This window comes from Amphiprion ocellaris, chromosome 3 (assembly GCF_022539595.1).
Source record: "Amphiprion ocellaris isolate individual 3 ecotype Okinawa chromosome 3, ASM2253959v1, whole genome shotgun sequence".
Lineage (NCBI taxonomy): Eukaryota > Metazoa > Chordata > Actinopteri > Pomacentridae > Amphiprion > Amphiprion ocellaris.
The window spans coordinates 14,782,398-14,804,637 of NC_072768.1; the positions used below are offsets into that span (position 1 = coordinate 14,782,398).

The 22,240-nt window shown below is 39.8% G+C and overlaps 2 protein-coding genes across 4 annotated transcripts; one reads left to right on the top strand and one right to left on the bottom strand.

Annotated features, from left to right (window-relative positions):
* Positions 1 to 1,674: 1,674 nt before the first annotated feature.
* pkmb (pyruvate kinase M1/2b) lies at positions 1,675 to 9,260 on the bottom strand. Of its 3 annotated transcripts, none has more exons than XM_023297622.3 (11): positions 9,110 to 9,260; positions 7,607 to 7,785; positions 7,418 to 7,509; positions 5,911 to 6,042; positions 5,615 to 5,801; positions 5,244 to 5,514; positions 4,995 to 5,145; positions 4,751 to 4,903; positions 3,513 to 3,679; positions 2,467 to 2,648; positions 1,675 to 2,277 (listed from the first exon to the last, which is right to left on the bottom strand). In XM_023297622.3, the coding sequence occupies exons 2-11, from the start codon at positions 7,755 to 7,757 to the stop codon at positions 2,171 to 2,173; spliced, it is 1,593 nt and encodes a 530-aa protein (XP_023153390.1). In that variant the 5' UTR covers positions 7,758 to 7,785; positions 9,110 to 9,260; the 3' UTR covers positions 1,675 to 2,170. The 3 variants fall into 3 exon arrangements, with proteins under 3 accessions (XP_023153390.1, XP_023153391.1, XP_054865376.1); XM_023297623.3 differs by having other exon boundaries at positions 9,114 to 9,242; XM_055009401.1 differs by lacking the exon at positions 9,110 to 9,260 and adding an exon at positions 8,956 to 8,984.
* Positions 9,261 to 13,992: 4,732 nt separating this feature from the next.
* LOC111587613 (protein mono-ADP-ribosyltransferase PARP6-like) lies at positions 13,993 to 21,960 on the top strand. Its single transcript, XM_035942626.2, has 23 exons — positions 13,993 to 14,441; positions 14,660 to 14,742; positions 15,128 to 15,205; positions 15,678 to 15,772; positions 15,873 to 15,933; positions 16,839 to 16,929; positions 17,018 to 17,084; positions 17,222 to 17,371; positions 17,462 to 17,603; positions 17,761 to 17,892; positions 19,114 to 19,209; positions 19,318 to 19,410; positions 19,484 to 19,609; positions 19,712 to 19,777; positions 19,927 to 19,994; positions 20,111 to 20,159; positions 20,293 to 20,405; positions 20,513 to 20,585; positions 20,752 to 20,821; positions 20,937 to 21,016; positions 21,100 to 21,163; positions 21,254 to 21,338; positions 21,454 to 21,960. The coding sequence occupies exons 2-23, from the start codon at positions 14,707 to 14,709 to the stop codon at positions 21,548 to 21,550; spliced, it is 1,932 nt and encodes a 643-aa protein (XP_035798519.2). The 5' UTR covers positions 13,993 to 14,441; positions 14,660 to 14,706; the 3' UTR covers positions 21,551 to 21,960.
* The last annotated feature ends 280 nt before the right edge of the window (positions 21,961 to 22,240 follow it).

Genomic DNA, 22,240 nt, shown 5'->3' on the forward strand with positions numbered 1-22,240 from the left:
CACTGGTCCAAGATGTTGCTTTCTTTTCAAGAGCACAGTGTAGCATGAAGGAGAATCTGATTTAAAAAAAAAAAAAAAAAATGATGGTGAAGTTTCAGACTTTAAGCCGGATTATAAATTGAGGACTGCGTGGTGGTGTTTGGTGCCAACATTCAAAATAGCCAGGATTATAATCTGCCAGATATTCAATACAAAGAAAATTATCTGCCGTGTTCACAGAGTGATAACTGCTGGATTAGTGAGCAAATATAGACATTTAATTCAGTGCTTGTGCAAAGTTTGATTAAGATAAGCTTCTTTTTTTCTTTGAGATGAAGCTGCCAGGTCGATTCACAGCAGACAAAACTGACAGGTCGTCCAGGACAAACAGTGGAGAGACCTGATGTTCTGTAATGTTCCACTAGAAGAGCGAGGTTTTTGAGGATAGCATTATTATATCACTGTCAACTTGGAAAATTAAGTCGACTGTGATATAATAATGACCTAAATTTAGACCAAAGTCTAAATTTCTAAATATTTCAATGCATATCAAGGACTTATAACAATCAGAGGTTTAAAACAGTGAAAAGAGAACTCACTGGAGTTTTCTGGATGTGACTTTTCTCTGGAGGCCTACAGTTTGGTCATTATTAAGTAATTAAATAAGAAATATAGCTGTTGTAATTCTATTGTACTCTGTGGTAATTTATTTCATATGTAGTTCCAGAAGCTTTTCCTTTTTGCTAAATATGCAGGGAAAAGCCAGTTATGTCTTTGGCTCTGTAACTAGACTTACTTGAAAGTGCTGCGAATTGACGGACTTTTTTGGATAGAACATAAGATTTACTTTGCTTTTTGTGGCTTCTGACAGATTCTGACAGATCTGTCAGACCGGTCACCTGATAAAAAAGGACACGTCAGATGACGCTCTGAAGAAGACTGCAGTTGCAGTCGAAACATGTCAGCTAAGGTAAAACCATCTTTACTTTGATTTGTCGGTATAAAAAATAACGTTATCTTATGATAATTAACGACAAAATGAACATCATCCAAATATTTTTGTGGCTGTTTAGTATTGTTTGACAGGGATGGTGAAGAGACAGTAGGGGATTTTCATGCATGGACTTTGTTAGATTTCAAAAGACATCACATTAGTTTTACAAAAAAAACTGCTGGAATGAAGTAAAAATCAACCTGTAGTAAATTCCTATTGTTGCTGTCATATGAAATTGCAAGAGGATTTTTTAAATTTTAACTTATTTTTACCCCATTTCTCTGTATTTTTCATAAGATTTCACATCGTCTTATTTATAGAATATTTACTACTGTTGCTAGGAGCTCTTACTTTCCAACACAAGGCTTTGCGTTGCATTCATTGCCCTTGGATTTGAGCCTTCTAACATAAACTTACTGTGTGAAGATAAGCATGTTTATAAGTTATTTTTGGCCTTATTAGACAGATTAGTAGAGAAGCAGATAGAAAAATTGGGAGAATAGGGAGGAAGACCTGCAGCAAAGGCCCGTGAGCTGGAATCGAACCCAGACCGCTGCGTCAGGGACTGTAGCCCCTTTATGGGTCACCCACTCAGCCAGCTGAGCTATCTGGGTGCCGAACAAGCGTGTTTAATGAGGGAAAAGTTGTTGCAGTTCATTGTCTCCTTAGTTTTTATTTTATTGATACAGTAGTAGTGATGATGAGAGTTGATCCAATGGTTCTTTTAATGGAAAGTCAGTTATGTAAGTTCACTTTGCAATGCCACATGGTGCCAACTGTCAGCATGAAACAGGGGAGAGGTTAATAACAGCATATACTTATGTTTATCCCTGGACAGTTAAAGAACTGAAAACCAAGGAAATGACAAATTGCATGAATTTATTTTACAGTATATGTAGAGGAATTCTGATCTCGACTTTGTTCCCCATGCAGAGTCAGGCACTCACATAACAGAGGGGTTGCCACTAAAATGTTTTGAATCAAGTTCAGTCTCTGGTAGCAGGATTTAGACAATAAACTGGATATAATGATGACTGGAATAATGGAGTTACAGTCTGTGGCCGACACCATCAAAAGTCCTTTGAGGGAGCAGCCTGCTTGTGGCTCTGTTATGACAACCGTCAGAGTCCAATACGGAGGAAAGGCGTGTTACAGAAGAGGGGAGGGGGAGCAGTTACTAATGTCCTTTGATGAAGTTCAAGGTACCAACACAACCCTCATGGTGTTGGTGTAACCGGTGCCTGGGCGCCAGCCAGTCACAACGATGGCAACGTCACCAGACTTGAAGAATTTGCGGTGCTTGCCTATGAATAGTGAAGAGAGGTGAGAGAGGAGAAGTGTCAGTGGGAATAAAGGGAATAAAATAATTTAACATTAAACCTTTTAACCCCTGGCAATGAGTAAAAACCTCTTACTGCCTTAAAACTTTTACTTAACTGTCAGAAAATCCTCTTAATTGAGGGTAAATTTAACAAAAAAACATGGCCACTTACCAACTTCCAGGGCAAAGTTCACACGCAGGTCAACGTCCTCAGCCCAGACGTCGTTGGCAGGCTTGGTGTAGAGAACGGGGTAGATGCCACGGTACAGGTGAGCCTGGCGGGCGGTCTGACCACAGCGGGTCACAGCGATGATGGGAGCTCGGGGCCTGTACCTCGACAGCATGTGAGCAGACCTGCAGGTAACGGGTACGAGTCATTAAAAAGATGGAGGACTGAGATGCAGAACAGCAACATTTGAAAAGAATATAACGGCTGGTTATTTACAGTAAACTTTAGCTGCTATAGAATAATATTGTCATTCATTTGAAGTTGTGTTTGCATGAACCTGATGAATCTAGTCTAACATTCACTCTCCTAATAACTTCTTTAGTCTCCATCAGCTCTTGATGAAAATATTTGGCTTTTCAGTTGCTAAATGCTCCCGTCTTCACCTGCTAGTTACTAACTGTGTCTGTCTGGTGTTGGCAGGTTGTGTCCTGTGAACATTGCTGCCTGCTGTGGCCAAAAACAACTGATAAATCAGTAAGACTGATGCACAAAGTGACAAAATGATAACAGTGAGCTAAAACAGGCTACAAAGCTCCATAGAGCTGAGCTCAACAACAGATTGAGCCTCCTTTTACATACAGATAGTCTAGTGATCCACTGATTTTATGGAAATATTCATTCTAGTCACTTTTTTGAAGCCATTATCATTATGAAATCAGCCCAGCTGACAGTGGCATGTGTTCTGTGTCATGTGTTGTGAGGATGAACTGCTAAATAGAGAGGAACGAACAGGGAGTTAAAATTAACTTCTAAAATGTCAGGGTTCATATTTGGAAAGGTCGCTAGTGGAGCACAGATTGCGAGTACAGTGAAAGTTGGCACACTTCGTACAAGCCGGGGGCTTGTGTAAGGGAAGGAGCAGAGTGGATCAGGTAGAGAGATATTATAATGCAGCAGTTTCTTTGCTCGCAGTGGGCACCATGGAGGATATTATGACTCAGAGCTTTACCGAGGAGATTTACAGGAAGGGCATGTTTCTGGAGGCTCACCTGCCAGACTTGGTGAGCACAATGATGGCGCTGGCGCAGCACTTGAAAGAAGTCTCAACAGCACCGATAGCGACGGACTCTGTGGGGTCACGGGTCAGATGAGAGGTGCGACGCAGCTCCTCGAACATCTGCCTGTGGAACATGGCTGCCTCGGCTTCACGGGCAATCTGAGCATGTGCCAATGGAAAACAGATGACTGTGGTGTCAAGACTGCAGTCACAAGGCTACTTTTAACTGCACAAGTTAGTTTGTATTTTAAAGGACAACAGAAACGAGCGGCTAACTTTAAGTTCTTCATACCTGAGAGCACACTGAGACATGAAGCTAAACAACAGCAGCGGCCACGATCTCCAGGGACTGACGCTGTGCACTGCAGATTCTCAGACACATGCTAATTAAACAGCATCACCACACAGTTCAAGCACGAAGCAGAATATAAGGAGGGATGTTGTTTGGTAGCAGATGGATGGAGGGAGGACTGGTGCAACAGGGAGACACAAAGCAAGTTGAACAAATACGAGACAAGCTGTTAATAAAACCCGGTCTGATACCAGGGATGTGCTCACAGTGAGGAAGCTAATTTTCTCTGCATTCTACATGATCCTGAAAATGGAACTCACAAAACAAAGGAACTACTAGCTTCAACAGAAGCATTCATATCTACTGCTGCAAGTGATTTGTCATATTTATCCACACATTCAAGCATGAATATGAATATTCATGTTTGTGTACTGATAATCACTAAGCTGAGGATGCTCCATTATGGAACCTGTGATCTGGTGGGATCAATAATGAAGGTTCTGGATCGCAGGACACATTAAGATGCACAGCTCTTGTGAAAGCCATGTGTTTTGCATATGTTTCATTATCAAAACTCAATAAAATAAGACCAATATAACAAATACAAGAGCAGAATTCCTCTTCAGAATGATTTTTACACTAACGTAAGTGCAACAAGCCTTGATCTTGTGAATGCGGTAGCTTTCATTCTCTCAGCACTGACATGTTAAATGCCCAAGTGTTGGAGGCTTCGTGACCAACACTGAAGGCTTCCTCACAGAGCACACTGACAGATTTGACTTAACAATGCTGCTGCAGTTGCATCAAAACCCACATTAGCACTTCTCACATCAATCTGACAAAACATGCAAAAACACTGCAGGGATCTTGATAAAATTGCTGTTAAATATGTCTACATTGAATCTGATACAGCACCAAGGGCAGGGAAGCAGTCTTACCATGTGCTGGGTGCGCACAGCCTCCAGGGGGTAATCTCCCTTGGCAGTCTCACCACTCAGCATGATGCAGTCATTGCCGTCCAGCACGGCGTTGGCAACATCACTGGCCTCAGCGCGAGTAGGGCGAGGTTTCTTGGTCATACTCTCCAGCATCTTAATGTGAACAACATAGCACACTGTGTCATTTTGTGTCTGCAAAAACACTTTTCTCTATGAAAGAAGGCACACGTATGGTGTCACAGACCTGTGTGGCGCAGATGACGGGCTTGCCGATCCTGTTGCACCTGCCGGTCATCATCTTCTGGGCGATGAAGACCTTCTCTGTTGGGATTTCAATACCCAGGTCTCCGCGGGCAACCATGATGCCATCGCTGGCCTCCAGGATCTCATCAAATCTAACAAGAGCAAAGTATGTATACATACAGGTATGTTAAACAATTATAAACACTCCAATACATGGAGGTTTAAATGTGACTGCCAGGAGTCCACCCACCTGCGCACACCCTCGTGGTTCTCCAGCTTGCTGATGATCTTGATGTCCTTGCCCTTCTCGCCCAGCGCCTTCCTGACAGCCTGAACATCAGCAGCCTTACGGATGAAAGATGCGAAGACCATGTCGACACCCTGCTCCACGCCAAACTGCAAGTCCTGAATGTCCTTTTCAGACAGGGCAGGCAGGTCGACAGCAGCTCCGGGCAGGTTGACGCCCTTCTTGCTGCCCAGTATACCACCGTTCTCAATCTCGCACATCAGGTAGTCGTTGCCTTTGGAGAGACAAGAAAACAGAGAAATACTTCCATGAATAGGCACCAAGAAAGACAGACCACAAAGACGGAACAAGCGGGTGACAGTTTATGTGCTTACCGACTTCCTTGACCTTGAGGGAAATCAGACCATCATCAATGAAGACGTGGCTTCCAGTCTGCACAACCTTGGTGATGTTCTTGTAGTCAAGCCACAGAACTTTCTCATCACATTTCTCCTTGTACTGGTCGTCAAGGGTGAGCTTGATGGTCTCACCTTTCTTCAGCTCAACCTCAGCGGTGCCACTCTAAAAAAGAAGACCAGAGAGCTGCTACAGGAAACTTTCATACAGCTATTTGTTCTGTGTAAATGAAAAATCGCCTCATCTGAGGCTCGGCAATTTAGCAAGAACTCACTCCCTTGATGAGCCCGGTCCTGATTTCTGGTCCCTTGGTGTCCAGAGCGATGGCCACTGGTCTGTACTCAACAGATCCTTGTCCAAAGCTCTCAACTGCCTCACGGACATTCTTGATGGTCTCAGCATGGTACTGTAAAATAAACAAATGTTACCATACTGTAAACCTCTCTGTAAATCCAGCACAGCACATAGACTGATAGAAGTGATGTTAGCGAATTACACTAGTTAGTTACTACTTCATAATGCCTTGTTTTAATTACACAGACGAAGGATTATCTCCAAATGTAAAATGTAAAATGGAGTCAGAACCCCAACAGGTGGACAAACTTCATCACACACACAGCATGCCACTGGTTATATAAATATATATAAACATAGAGGCAACAGATGTTTAACGCATGACATTGTTCAGTTTCACTGTATATAAATAGCCAAGCCAGATTATCAGGTATTACATGACTATTTTCCAAATCATTTGAGCTGCAGCCTGTACATCAGGGTGTCTCAAAAAATAAAATAAAAGCAAAATTCCTTTTCTACTGAATTTCACGAGTAAAGCTGCCTGAACTTTACATAGATGGAGTACATGCATATGATATGCAACAAAGTAAACAGACAAAATCCGAAGTAAGATATTAAAACTCCTAGATCAATAGTGGCTGCAGTCCTGGGTCAACAGTGACGCCTTGCTGTGGCTTGTCTACATGCCTTCTGCTCACACTGTTGCTGTGAGGGGGGTTCCTATTTATAGCTGTACCGACAACTGACACACCAATGAGACAGCGGTCAAAATTATTTTGCCCTTCTCATAGTAAATCAAATGATCACTTTGTTGTGATTTTCTCGAGTTACGAGCTAAAATTGCAACATTCCTTTTATTTATCAGTGCTGACCTACCGCAGCGTTGCACTTGAAACTGTGAATTGAGTTACACTGAAAAAAAACACTACACTTAACCTTTCAAGATCCACATTTTAACTCCGGTGATATTTGATGGCTCATCCACTCAGACGACAGGGAAAAGGTGAAGGAGGCATGACTTTTAAAGGCGAGGGGTCAGTAGTATAAGGTCGGCTAAAGAGTTGGCTGTGATACAGTTGGCTTGCAAGCTACAACACAGCCACGGCACTGAAGGGGCAAGTACAAGCTCATAGATCACATTACAGACAGTTACCAGGCCAAGAGTAATGTCACACTGACTGCTGCAGCTGTAAAGGGTAAATCCTCACTGAATCGCTTGCAGAGGGTAAAGAAACTGCTGCTGCACTGCTCTGTGTGGATTCAAGCTCTTAAATGTGCTGCGTTATAGAAAATGTCCTCATCAGTGATGTTACAGCAGGTGTTTTGCATTTAATATCGGCTGCTGAAGCATCTGCTGTGACATGATCATTTAGGATTAAAGGATCAGAACTTCAACAGGTTAGAAAGCTATCAAGTGAAGCTTAAGTGAATTCAAATAGGAACTCAAAGACAGACACAAGAAATACTTCTCATTATGCACTCACCTCATGTGTGCCATGAGAGAAGTTCATTCTTGCAATGTTCATCCCAGCCTTGACCATTTCCTTGGCCATATCCACAGATCGGGAGGCAGGTCCTGCATCGGGACAGTCAGCGAACACAGTTTCAAATCCAGATACATTCAGATAGCCATTGTAATATTCATGTGACCAGAATAATTCAACAAGTCTGACCGATCGTGCAGATGATGCCAGTGTTGCGAGACACGGCGGGTTCAGAGTCGATGTCCAGCAGGCACATGTGCTCAATGAAGGTGTCTGCCATGGCAGCATGCATCTGCTGGGTGTGGATGATGCTAGAGCCGGTATCCTTTGCCTTCGACATGGCTGGATCTGTGTCTGCAGGTACAATCCTACAGGGACAGAGGAAGAAAAGGAAGAAAAAGAGAGATGTTCGATTAGTGCCTTCACTACTCTATCTGTGACATTTGTTACAGTTTACATTGGAATATTCTTTCTGTTGGACAAGAAAGGGTGCAAGTACAGCTAAAAGGAATCCACACATACAACCAAAAAGTTAGAGAACAAGCTACACTGACAAAATATCCCAAGAAGAGTGTGGAAACCAAATCGGAAACTAAGAAGAAAGAGAGAAAAAAAATGTATTAAATATCTGAATAGAAATATGAACACATATAACAAAGGTGAGGCCTCTCTGTGGATTATTTTAAGTCTCTTGCAGTGCTGAGTGTCTGTAAGTGGCACCGAAGGCCACAACAACAGTATGCGCCTGAATGGGGAGTATGTGAGCTCTCCCACATTCCAGCTGGACTTTATATGCAGCTGAAGAAGAGGAGCTGGCCATTCTGACAGAAGCTAAAAGTGATTCATGGACACAAAAAATAACTCCTGGACTAGAGGATGAAGCTGAAAAATGTTATGTATACTGCCTCAAGTGCAATGCTGGTTGGAAATCCAAAGACGTAAAGGGACAAGGCTTAGTGTCGAGATTCAGCTTGGTATCAATAGAGGAATTCAACATGCATGACAAATATGCGTTTTCACTCAGTGCATGGAGATATGGTGTGTGTGTGTGTCATGCTCTCAGTATTCACCTAAAATGACAGCTGGAAGTATTTATAGAGAAACAGAAACATGATGTCATCACATTCGATCACAGAAAATCAAACAGATTTATATATGTTCCCTGTTTTAAATTTATTGCTCACCCGAGCAACACAAAGCCACCTTCGATGTGAATAACACAATGTGCAAAGGCTCAACACTAAAAATAAATGAATGTAACGGTGGCATACTTGCTGCAATGCAATAAATTACTGAGATTACAGATTAGAGTGATTAGTGGTGTGTTATTTAGTTGATTATAAGACAAAAGCTTTCTTGAAACAGTAGAAAATGAATTTGTTCACTTATTTGTACGCCTAATTATCTACTCAGGACATCTACTGACTTCCTATGGTGTTATTGATTTAAGATAAAATGCAGCTTTATTGATCCCAATGAAGCAACAATGATCAGATAAAATACATGCACATTTTTTTTAAACAACTCCAAGTTGACACCTGAGCTTGTCCATGGTGCATAAAGGAAGTACGTGTGCGCAGCTCCTTGATGTTGCACATAAAAGTGAGACAGCAGAAGCAGCATATCTGTACATTTTAAATCTCCTCTCCTCTCTGTGACACACAGTCGGACCGACGTGCTGTTATTACTCACCTACCGGGTGAACTTTGCAGGGACCAAAGGCGCCGCTGAAGCTGGTGGAGCTGCAGCTTATATTACTCCCACTGACCGGAACTACTTTGCGGTGGGAGCAGCACCCGCCGTCACACGATATAGGGCGGTTAAAAATCACGGTTTGGAGAACCAGTTGTATGAGTGCTTTTAACATGGGCGCTGTTTTCTACTCATTCAAAGTAATTTTAGCGTCAAATTTTCAAATTAAGGCGCAGAAGTCGGTCAGATGTCGAGTTAAACAAAGTGCAGGTGTGAACCAATCACAGAGCTTCTGCTGGTATTTAAACATGAGCCTGTCATCAGTTCAGGATTAAATCATCAATCACTTAATTAGTTATTCATTGGTTCATGTTTAACAACATTGGGATACATTTCAGGAAGTTGTCAATTTAAACTGCTGCCTTGATAGATGTTTGTTCTTCATGATTCACCCTCTATCTTCTGTTCTTTTACCTCTTTTTAGTACTATTTTGCTCTCTTTTTTCTCTAGCATTAGATGTTTTATTCGTTTGTGTGTTTGTCTCATGTCGACTCTGTTGTTTTCTAACAATGGCACTGAGCTTCTTGTGACTTGTGACCCTTGACAGCTACAATTTATGCTACATGAGCTTAAATATAATTGTTACACAAAAGTCTTGTCCTACTTTTTTTTTTTAAACTCAAACTCTAAGTAAAATCTCTAAATCTGTTTGAGCTTCTTAGATGAGTATACTGGCATATATTTAATCACTTCTACATTTGGTATGCACAGAAACACGAGCACACACAGGCTTCAGATGGCTCTGATATTTCTCTGCAATGTACATTCATATACATACTGTCCCACACTGAACATTAAATAATGCTTGTAGGTGGGTTTGTGCACTGTATGCCAACACTTCTTATTTTTTCCCTTATAATTTTTTTTACACTGCATACTGTGAGATTTTGCACATTTCCTGGCTAATTATTTGCACATTCCTGCACAATCTGTACAGCTGTCTCACTTTTTTGTCTTGTAACATTTACTGCTTATTTGACTTGCAACAGTTGCACATGCATTCCATGAATTACTGATCCTTCTTTAAATTTTTCTATACGTCAGCGTTTACTGTTATGCAGCAAAACACTAAGTCAAGTTCCTCATATGTAACAACTTGTAATAACCCTGTCTTTAATGATGATGCACCATCATCTCTCATTTTGAAGCTTACAAATCATCCACTTTACTCACTTGTGATTTTTTTAAATTCATCTTCTTATTATGTGAGCAGGAGTGTCGACATTCCTGCAACACAATACTACATCATAGTCCCGCTGCATCCACTTCAGAGCTTCATATGCACTGGCAACACCAACATGATAGGAAAGGTGATACCAAGCTTACAATTACACACCACGACGATTATAACAGCTGATGGAGTCAAAAGCACCAGCAGATGCCTGCAGATATGCAAACTTCAAATCAGGCTGTTTCCATTTTTTTACAGAACTACACAAATGCATGCCTTGCTCTCATTTAGTAACACATGATGCAGCTTTACCAGAAATAGAGTATATCTGGTTGTCACTCTGTCGGGGTGAAATATGTTCAGTGTGTGCGTGTGTGTGTGTGTGTACGAGTGTATATATATATATATTTATAGTATAGCCATGTTGGATGCCTTGTGTATAGGTACACAGTGTTCCACACCATAAAAACCGAACCCATGTGGTGTTCAACATATATGTTCAGTGTTATTTAATACAGTCCAAATACACTGTCTCAGCCCTGCTCAGTATTACAACCATTTCTATTTCCTGATAGAGCTTCTTCCCTTTAGAGTGTGTGGGTGTGTCATTTGTTTAGAAATGCATATAATTTTTACGTTCTTCCATTTTTAGCTGCCATCTTTATGCCAGTAATTGACAAAATTCTATTTAAAAGTATTTGTTGCTATGCACAGATTGAATGGGATGGCTTGGGTTTGTTCTTTTATTGTATTTGTTCATTTTATTTTTTGTTAGTTGCATTTAATAAAGCTCTGAAGTAGCCACAAAGTTTCAGTCTTGATTTGTGGGCTAATCATTTTAAAGTTACAACTGAAAAAAAAACAAAAAGATGACTTTAATCTGACTAGAAATCTGTATTAAGTCACAAGAGCTGAAATGAGTTCACAGATATGCCTGTGAACATTTTTGTCATTTATGACCGCAACATGTGAAAGCTGTAAAATTTAAACATGGAGAAATCTGACTCCAAACTTTTACTGGCCTCCTGTCTATCTAAGGCTTGAAGCAAGTGGAGCCAAAATGTTTGCAGTAATAATTCACAGTTTAAAGACAAATGAAAAGTTGAAAATAAAAGAATAGTAATATTGCACTGACATCCAATGTTGTCATCACAGCTCTTAATTCTCCTTGATGTCAGCAGCCTGCATGTGTTTTTTTTTTAGACTTTTTGCAACATAAAAAAACAACAACAGCATGAACTGAAAGTAATTGTGCTGATTTGACATCAAAATTAACAAACTGTCTTAGCTTGACATTGTAAAACAGTTGAGCAGATTTTGATATAATGCAAGTCCAAATTGTCTCCTTTCTTATTTTTGATGGTTTTACCAAAGTAATTTATGCTTCTTTGGATTGTTTCTTTACATTTACTAAATGTTTCTATGTGTCAATTTAAAACCCTCCTTGTGTCCAAAATACTCCATACTACATATTTTTGGAGACATCATTTACAAGTGTCTCACAGTGAAAAAATAAAGCGACGTTTCCTCAGAAAAGTGTATTTCATTCATGTCTGCAGATCAGTAACAAACTGCAGTTAGATTTCTGCATATTGCACAGACTGTGTGCTTACATGCAGAGCAAAGTATGGATTTAGGACACTGTGGTTCTCTGACTCTCAACAGCTCTGCAGCAGCTCTCTCTTGTGGACGACCGGCTGAATTATCTTGAGCTTTTTTAAATATTTTTTTTTCCCACATGTCTGTTGGATGAAGTATTGACCAGCAGAACAACTGAAAAGTGCTAAATTGCTGAACCAACTGGTCGTTGTTCATCAGCAAGGTTCTGCTTGGAGCCTCATTACTTCTGCTCTCTGCGCACATCAGAAAAACAGTAATTATGACGTGGAACCGCTTTGAATTCATTTGTTTCAAAAGGTTTACAAATGACATGAGTTATTAAAGAAGACAGTTAGATGTTTTAGGTTTTACTCTCTTGTCTTTTTCTCCACTAGACTGTGAAACTATACTGACCAAATGCTTAGATGCAGCATTCTTTTTAACATAAGAGAACAAGTATTTATTGGTTCAACACACGGCATCTCTACAACAGAATGGACATTATGAAACAAAGTATGTACTGTAATGGAAATGACAATGGACACATGGAGAGTGGGCTTACAGATGGGACTTACAACATCTAGAGTTAATGAGGTTGTTGATGCTGCTGATGGAGTGTTGTTTCACTGTTCCTGAAGGATTTGGTGAAGTTGGTGGACATTTTGTTGGACAAGATCATGTTGACAGACATCCAGAGCATCATGTGGCTGATTGTCTGCTGTATCATCCTGTCTGAAAGTATTTCTGAGAAGATAAATGTTGGAGTTGTGGACATTCAAGTTTCTGGCTAAAGCTCTGACTGACATACCAGCATCCAACATGTTAACAGGCCATTCTAGTCTTATGTGAAGCTGCATTTTAAGGTGTTTTTTTTTACAGTCACTGGTCAAAGGAGTGTCTGTATACTGGTCACACGCTCTGATCATTGGCCTTTAAAGCTACACCTGACTAAGCGGTGGATTAACTCGGTGCTTGAGAAAACAACTGGCTAAACTTAACCATTTTATAATCACAACAATAGAAATTAGATTTTTAAAAACTTTTTCTTTAAGTCAAAATGACCATTTGCATACTGTGATTATATTTTTACTCAGTGTAATTTGAATGTTGTGTCTGTAAACTGTGTTTGTCAGTGTGATTTTATACTGTATATGTATAGAGTTCTGGCTCTCTGGGGTGTTAAGGTGTTTAAACTCACTACATTACTCCACTCTCCCTGGTTCAGGTCTAATTTGTGACCTTTTTCATGCATCATGCACACACTTTCCTCCTACTCTCTCTTATTGTTCCTTCTGCATCGCATCTGTAATTATAAACTCCAAAAGAAATCTAAAAAAAAAGAGAGAGAATTAATTCACCAGCTTTATATTTCTTTTATTAACTCTCCATGTTGAATGTTTGGTCTCGACAACAGTTGCAGTAGAAATTGAATAGAAGTGTTTGCCGTGGAAATTTAATCTTCTCTGTGACCCTGTTGGTAATTTATCATGTGGGGCTGACAGATATGACCTGGAAGTTATGATACAACAGGAGGTGTAAAAAATTAGATGGGGGTGGATAACACAACATGAAAACTGCACTATATAATACAGTATAAATCAATAGCGCTGCAGCCTTTGTGAAGATAATAAAGGTTTGCCGCCCCTTTCTGAGTCGTCTCTGATTGCTTTGTGGCCCTAAAAATGGCAGTATATAGTATAAAGTACAGGGATTTATGATATTGTGGCCTTCCCCTACAAACACCCACTCACGTCTAAGTGGATTACCCTGAGAAAAGCACTTGTTGAGAGAAGACCTGCACAGATGCATGCAGTCCTACAAGTGTCTAATCTGGCTAGACTGCAGAGCAGCAGGCGACTGCTAACAAGGGTAACTGCCGATTAAGGTCAGGCTGCTCCTCAGTAGACAGACAGGAAGACTAATAAATGCCAAACATCACCTGTATAGTCATCCTTCAAATGAGCCACCATGCAGCTTTGTTCTCATCACCAGTTTAAAGCTGGTTCATGAGCCTGACTTCTTGGGAGTCTGGAGTATAGTATGATACATGGATTGTGCTTCTTCTTTTTTCTTTCTTCTTAATTTTTTTTTTACCTCTGTCATTTTAGACCAGAAAAGATAATAAAAAGTGATGGATGGTATTTGTACAGAGATACTAAATGTGCAAACAAATCGTGCAGCAAAAGTCCTGGAGCTGCACAGGTCTCGTCCTCCGCCTCTCCTCGACCTGGACCCGGTTCAGCTGATCAGGCTGTCAGTAGCTGCAGCCAGTCATGTGACCCAGAAGTCAAGCTGAACATGTGGGACTTCCTGCTGTTCATAGCAGAGGGCGTGAGGACAACCAACCCCAGACAGCCAGTCGAGCCACCAAACAGGAATATTCTTTGGTTTTGCTCGTGTCTGGGTCACAGATGAGGAGCTGTTCTAAAAATGTGATCACCTTCATATTATTTGCTCCCTTGAAATATGTGGGAACTCTTTGTTTTTCTCCTTAAGGAAAGGTAAGAATTTCATTTTGTGTTAGGTATATTATTAACATTAAAAATTGTGAGACAAACATAGCTTTAGTTACTTATCATGATGTCCCTGCACATACAGTAATGAAATAAGATCTGTGATAAAAAAACTAACTATCCTTTAAATTGTGAAGAAAATACTGACAGCAGTCTGTTAATGTCTGTATATAGCTGAACTAATTAAGTTGCATTTGTTTTTCCAGCATAATGTTTAATTGTGTCAGCCACAGTGGAGCAAACACATTGATGAATGTTGGTGAATAAGAGCCAAAGAATTCAACACATGGTGAGTCTATAAGCTCCAGATTTCTCTTTTCTCTGATTAATGTAAAATTCCCAGTATGACAGATATCTTTCACAGGAATTTAAGCTTTTAGGGCAGTGAACTCTGCCACCTTGTCCTCATTATATATGTCACGGGCATTTTTCTCAGAATATAATTAGCAGATCAAGCAGTCCTATTCTTTTTTGCAGCCACCATCATGGCAGTTATCTTCTATCATGAAAAAATGTAGTATTTTACCCTCCTATAAACGGCCTACAAATGTGTTGACATCAGTGATAGTCTCTGCAGCATGTTGTCTGACTTTGTTTGGGTGAACAGACGGGTCAAATTAACAGTGTAAATAAGAGGATCTTTTGACTGACAGCTTCTCCCATTAACTCGACAGGAGACAGAGTGCCAGCAGTGGACGGAGAGCAACAGTGACGAGGACAGCGACACCGATGATATCCTGAGTGGAGTCCAAGTAAACATCCACTTCAGTGTCTCCTTATGAGACTTGGCTGTGTTTTAAATCACATTTCAGCAACTTAGCAAAAGCAATTGTTTATAGAAATTGTTGCATAAGTAATTAGGATCTAAAAACATGAAATATCACACATCACTTTTATGAATGTTGGAAAAAGAGTTGATAAACACATTAATACACACTTTAAAATGCCTTTGCATCCGCTTGTTGCTACAGTACAGTGTGTTTTAGTAAGTTAGAAAGCCTTTATAAATATTTTGCATGCGGTTTATTTATGCAAAATAGAGTTCAATAGAGTAAAGTGTTATCTGCACTTAAAACCTTCTTGTACTTGTTACCTTGAGAATAATAGTCCTTTTCTCAGCCGTTGTCATAGAAATTTGGTGAGAGCTTTAATCCTTCAGCCCCCTGTGGCCGGTGCTGAGCTGTTTGGACCAGGAGGTAAGTGTATTAGTGTTTGTCTCTGCAGGAGAGCTGCGCCACTGACCTACACCACCACCCCCAACTGGGAACAGACATCGAGGCAGTCAGGACTTTGTTTTCAGACTCTGCAGTCTCTGTCAGGTGAACGTCTGAACATCTTCTCTTATTCGTGGCCTTAAAACGAAACGATCTCTGTTGGCTTTTCTGCATTGTCAGATTGTCTGATGTTTTGTTCTGGCAGGCGGTACGGATCCATTGACGATGTGGATGTTGATTTAAACATTAATGCCAACTTTTTGGATGTAAGTAAAATTTACATTACTCACACTTGAGTCAAATAGTGGTCAAAAGTTTACATATTTGTACAAGTGACTGACAGTATATATAATGGCTATGCTGGGGCTATAGTTTTTATTTTTCAAAAACACATTCACCAATTTGCTTTATTAATCTAATTGACTGTATCTCTCATGAAAACAGAACAAGACATGATGAGTCAAAACTACAAATAGAGGACAACTAGCGTGTAATCAGATCTCCTTTCACCCTTTTCACCTCAATCAGCCACATTAACAATCAGCTTCTGCCAAATTTCATGTTGGAACTTTGACAACAATTCTTGGCAGAAACAGTGCAGTTATCTCACATGGACTCTTGTAAGGGAAGACCACATAAATTTAAGCACACTTGAGGTCTGGACTTTGGAAAGGCCATCGTAAGTGCTTCATTTTAGCTTGAATTTTCCACTTCTGATTTGTTTAGTGTTGTTGTCCTGCTGATACACAGTTACGTCCACGATTTAACTCTCAAGCTGATAGTTTGATGTTGACCTGAAGGTTTCTGAGTTAATTTACCTTCGTCCTTGTGATACCAGCACCACCATGGTTGACTGTCTGTCCTGTGTTCTCAAACATACTTCTTGCCATTGTTGCCAAATCCGTCCAATACATGTAGTCAAACAAACTTTCTTTATCAGGCACAGAGAAGTGACTGAGTGTAGAAAATCATAATCAACTGACAGAAAGTTAGGTGGCAATATCATACTTTTTTTTATATCTATGTTCTCGTTACAGACATTTTTTAAAAATACATTTGTTGCAAGTCTCATCTCTAAATTTCTGACCACAATTTTAGAAGTATTTCTTGCACATTTCCTGTCATGACTTCTGGACCTGGCGAGTATAATAAGACCATTTGGTGTCCACAGGCAGAAGCTGCCAAAGCCTGGAGGGTAAATCCATCAGAGCCCATCGTTATCCGTCTTCACTTCTCGGTGTCTCAGTATCTGGATGGACCTGGTGAGAAACCAACAAACAACTTCTGCAAACAGAAATTCACTCTGAATCCATGTGGCACCTGAATAATAAGTGATGTTTCTCACCACAGCACCTACAGTGGAGGTCTTTCAGCCATCAAACCCTGATCATTTCAGTGTCGGGAAACAGCTGCAGAAGTGAGTATTCGAACTTTAACTTTTACATCAGTGATAATCAGATTGCCCACCGCATGCTGTGAGATCTGCACAGTTTGTATGACTCACCGTGCATCTGCTGATTCTGTAAAGACCAAAAATCCAATTGTGTCCCGCAGTATTCTCACAGTCTTCATATCTCAAGAGTGGAAACACTTGACTAATGAAAGCGTCGTAGTCCGACAGAAGAGCAGACACAGCTGGTTCAAGCCAAGTGGAACCATGAAGAAATTTCGTGCGAGGTTCAGCGTCTGGTTGCCACAGTCAAAGTATGAGGCAGTTTAATAACACAGTCTGTTTCACCAATGACTGAATCAGTCCTCGGATGTATCCATTCATCTTTTCCTTATTATGAGCAGGTCGAATGGGCTCCAGGAACCAACGGTGAGGAGTAAAATCATTTTACCAGCAATAAAGCTGAACCGTTTCACAAATTGTCCAACTTCCTACACCATCAAGAATCCAACTGGAGAACTCTTCACCTACACACCCAGTGGAAAGGTGAGGACTCCCTCAGTTAAATCAGATATACTTCAAAATACATTTCTGTGTAAATAGTTTATGGCAGCAGCTGTGTTTGCAATAACCCTTCCAAGGTTTTATGTCTGCCGGTACATTATTAGTTCCAAGAATGTAGTTTGTGTTTCTTCCTCCACAGAGGGTGGTGGTCTCAGCAGTCAAATCATCTGCTCAGCTCAGCACCAAACAGCTGATAGAGCTGCTCTTCACCTCCAACGCCATTGGTCACTGTAAGAACACGCCGAGCCTGCAGCACGGCTTCTTAGTACAGGTAAAGCCTTGTTCTGATATAATGAGGAAACTAAAATGTGTTTTCCCGTAAAAATACTTGAAGCAACTTGTTCTTCTAAGGGTCATGAACTACAAAGAATTTCATGTAGCTTTTGAAGGAGATGTCTAGCAGAGCAAATAAATAATAATAACCTAGTCCATCACACCCTACAAGTTGTTAATTAATTTGTCAAAATATGTATCAATAGTAGAAGAATAAAAGTAGCAAAAGTGTAACAATACTTGACAACGAGGATGTCTGTAGTTGCTGTGATTTCACACATCATCTTGGCTGAATCCTCTGAAAATAGGATATTTCCCTCAAAATATAAACAAAGCATGTCATATTTTATTAAATTCTATTCATAAGTATTTGTTGTTCCAACTCATGGCATCTCTACAACAGAGTGGACTTCATGAAACACTCAAATATGCACTATATTGGAAATGATAAAATAGACAGTGGAGTCATAGACCAGAAGTCACAAGTCAATAACTTGTCAAACACCTGTGAAGCAAAGACTTAGTGAGTTTGTAGATGCTGCTTGTGGAATGTTGTCCCACCTTTCCTGAAGGATTTGGTGAAGTTTGTGGATATTTTGAGGGACTGGGACACATTGTCTGACATCCAGAGCATAATGTGGAAGATTGTTTGTCGTACTGTGCTGTCTCAAACAATTTCTTAGATGACAAATCTGTAGTTGTAGACATTGAAGTGCCTGGTTTCTGTCCTTACTGATTCATGTTTCTCTGATCATCTGTGACATTGTGTCATTTGACTGAAGCTGCATTGTAAGACGGCTTTTCATTATAACTAGTCAAAGGAGTGTCTGCATTCTGGTCACACTATCTGACAATTGTCCTTTTTAACTCAGTTGTTGAGAATTTGTCACCAGTTGAAAGGCTCGAAAAGTTTTTGTGCACAATTGACTAAATGTAACCCTTTTCTACGAAACAACAGAAATCAAATTTTTAACTTTTTATCTTAGCCAAAAGACCATTTGCATGCTGCATTTGTAGTTTTGTTCAGTCTATTTACTTGGACTTTATTGTGAAATGATTTGGTATTTATCAACTAAACAAACATTCTTTACAAAGTATTGAAACATGTCTAGTTAAATCCATCAATTTTAAATTTACTATTTAGTTTGGCTCACATGAAGTAGCTTGTATGATGGAATGCAAGCATTTGGTTTAATTAGTTTTTTCCTTGTGTACACAGGTAATGAGGTACGCTGAGCAGAGAATCCCAACCCTGAATGAATACTGTGTTGCCTGTGATGAGCGGCATGTGTTTCAAAATGGCCCTATGCTTAAGGTACAAGCTCTTACGAAGAAATTAGCGCACAGTTTAGTGGCTTATGAGTGGATTAAAAACTGAGGAAGCAGATGATTGCAAATACATTTCTGCTTTGTGTGTTTGCAGCCTGCGGTTTGCACCAGAGAGCTGTGTGTGTTCTCCTTTCATACGCTGGGAGTTATGTCTGGAGCTACAGAGGACGTTGCCACCGGTGCAGAGGTTGGTGACATGTTTACATGCTGTATAGTGTGAGTGATATAGGTCAGTGTTCCACTAATCTCTGCTCTTGCAGGTGATCGACCTGTTGGTAGCCATGTGCAAAGCCGCTCTTCAGTCTTCACGCAAGAGCATCATTTTTGAGCCGTACCCTTCTGTTGTCGATCCGTACAACCCCAAAACTCTGGCCTTTAGCCCAAAGGTATCCATGGAAATACAGCTATTACTGGCCTGATTTGTAATGGCCTATCCAGTATGGTGTTTTATTTTTAATTAAACAAATCATGGATTCATTTTGCAACAGAGGAAGAGCTATGACAGACTGCAGAAAGCTCTGGACAGCATCTTGTTAATCAGGAGGATGGCACAGGTGACCCATCTCAAAACACTTGCTTAATCCCATTTTTAAGATTCAAACCTGATTCTTTTGTCTGAGAATAGCATAAAAGCTGATGAATGTTTCACTGACAGTTGCATTAAGTCAGTTAGATGATGAAATTGTGTTTTTATCATATTCAGGGTTCTTATTCTGAGATAAAGAAGCAGATGGACAAAGCTGACCCTCTCGCTCACCCATTACTGCAGTGGTGAGAGACGCAGTCTAAACTAGCATCACACTTAGATTTCTGTTCTGTTTTATAAAATGTCACAAGTCTAAGCATACTGAGATTCATATCCAGGTGTGTGCTTGTGTGTTTGACAGGATTTTAGCAAGCAACAGATCTCATCTTGTCAAGCTTCCACTGAATAAGGTGTGCAAGAGCCTGATTTCTTAACCCTGTATTTGCAAGATTTAAAGCAGTAATGGTTAATAACTCTATGCTGTTCTTTAATTTGTTTATTCTGTCGCTCTCCTGTTTATTTTTAACACTTGATGCACAATAGCAATTGAAGTTCATGCACACGCCTCATCAGTTCCTGCTGATCAGCAGCCCTCCGTCCAAAGAGGCTCGTTTTCAAACTGCCAGGAAATTTTATGGCAGCACTTTTGCTTTCCAGTGAGTAAAATCCAAGCTGAATTTAATACAAAACTGTCATATCATCATTTGCATAGAGAACATGATCCGAGCTTCATATGCTTAGACCATATTTTGTCTTCTTTCAGTGGTTCCCACATCGAAAATTGGCACTCTATTTTAAGAAACGGACTGGTTAATGCCTCTTATACGAAACTGCAGGTAGAATATGAGAAAAATAAAGCCCTCATACATTTTCATACATGTTTTTGATCTCTTTTATATAAGACAACAAATGTAAAAGTGCATTTTTTTACACAAATGTATTATGTGTACGTTTAGAGCACTACAACCTATTTTAGACATATTCTGTACTCTTCTTTTTAAGCTTCATGGAGCTGCTTATGGAAAAGGCATCTATTTGAGTCCTATTTCAAGCATATCTTTTGGATATTCTGGTAAGAACACACACATTTTATCTCTGCTCTTATGTATAAAAAACTACATAATAACCATGCAGATTACCTGTGCATATTGATACTGTTTTTGAATATATCTTTCTTCTTTGTTCAGAGATGGGTAAAGGTCAACACAAAATGTCAACCAAAGAAGAACTCATAGAGAAATACAACCGAATAAATAAAATCAAACAGGTCAGGTTCACATTCATTTAAGCTCTGTATAGATTCACTCTGCACTAGAACATCTCATCCTGTGTTCTCTCTGTGTGTTTTAGGAACCACTCAGAGAAAATAGGTTTCTGCAAAGCAGTAATCTAAACTGTATTGCACTCTGTGAAGGTAAATATGAGAATGCAGAAGACTATTTCAAAAGTAAGATGTGACTTTTGTGACATTGTTTCATAAGAATTTGTCTACATGTGTTAACAGTGATAACTTCAAAAGACCTTCAAAAACACGGGAACATTTGGGTTTGTCCAATACCCGACCATGTCTGCACGCGTTTCCTTTTTGTGTAAGTAAAACAGCAGAGAAGCAACTGTGGAAACATCTTTCTGCTCGTCAGTGCAACCAGACATTAACGGACTATATTCTTGTTTTTTATCACTGCCTGCTTTTGTCTTTCACAGGTATGAAAATGGTCAGGTAGGAGACGTCCACATCAACACTCAGGAAGCCACAATCCAGAGGGAAATTTTACAAGTAATTGCTTCAAAGCCAAGCTGAGAAAACCAGGATTCACACACATACAGTCGATCCACACATTTATTTTACTATTTCACATGAAAAAGCACTGACTGAGAATCAGTCTTTACTTGCTTATTGGTGACACATATTTTCACCTGTTTTATAAGTGAACATGAAACAATAAGCTGCTTAATATTAAATTCATCAGCTTTTGTTCAAAAGAAAAAAGACCACCAATAAGCTGAATAGAGTGTCTTTCTATTACCAGCAGCAGAATTATGAAACGTGTTTGCTGCATCATGTAAGAGCTTTGTGCCTTATATCCTATTTTACAGTCTTGTAATCTTAATTTGTCCAGAGTCGTAAGTCTGTACTGTAAGCATATATTTTATAAATGTAATTTTATAACAATTTATAACCATACATTTTAAATAAATTTGTACAAATGATTTGTGTATTTTTTGCCTGTTTATCCAGATTTCCTTCAACCTGTAGGCCTATTGTACTTGCTTATTATTTGTGTAATATTTGTGTCCTACCACAAGATGGGAGTGGAACCAGTACCTACTCTGAGGGCCTTCTCAGTACTAACACACAGCCAATAAAACCAAATAATTGTTACCTTATGACAATCACAAATCAAATGCCTGTAATTGGAGACTGTTAAATGTTCCAGTTGGATTATATTGGTGGGACATGCATAATGTGTAATATGAGCTTGTCTCCAGA

Coding starts and splice junctions, on each gene's coding strand:
- LOC111587613 (XM_035942626.2), top strand. CDS start 14,707: ATGTTGGTGAATAAGAGCCAAAGAATTCAACACATG. Junction 17,085..17,221: donor GTCGGGAAACAGCTGCAGAA/GTGAGTATTCGA, acceptor TGTGTCCCGCAG/TATTCTCACAGTCTTCATAT. Junction 17,893..19,113: donor AGCACGGCTTCTTAGTACAG/GTAAAGCCTTGT, acceptor TTGTGTACACAG/GTAATGAGGTACGCTGAGCA.
- pkmb (XM_055009401.1), bottom strand. Junction 7,510..7,606: donor TGGCATCATCTGCACGATCG/GTCAGACTTGTT, acceptor GTCCCGATGCAG/GACCTGCCTCCCGATCTGTG. Junction 3,680..4,750: donor CTGTGCGCACCCAGCACATG/GTAAGACTGCTT, acceptor GCACATGCTCAG/ATTGCCCGTGAAGCCGAGGC.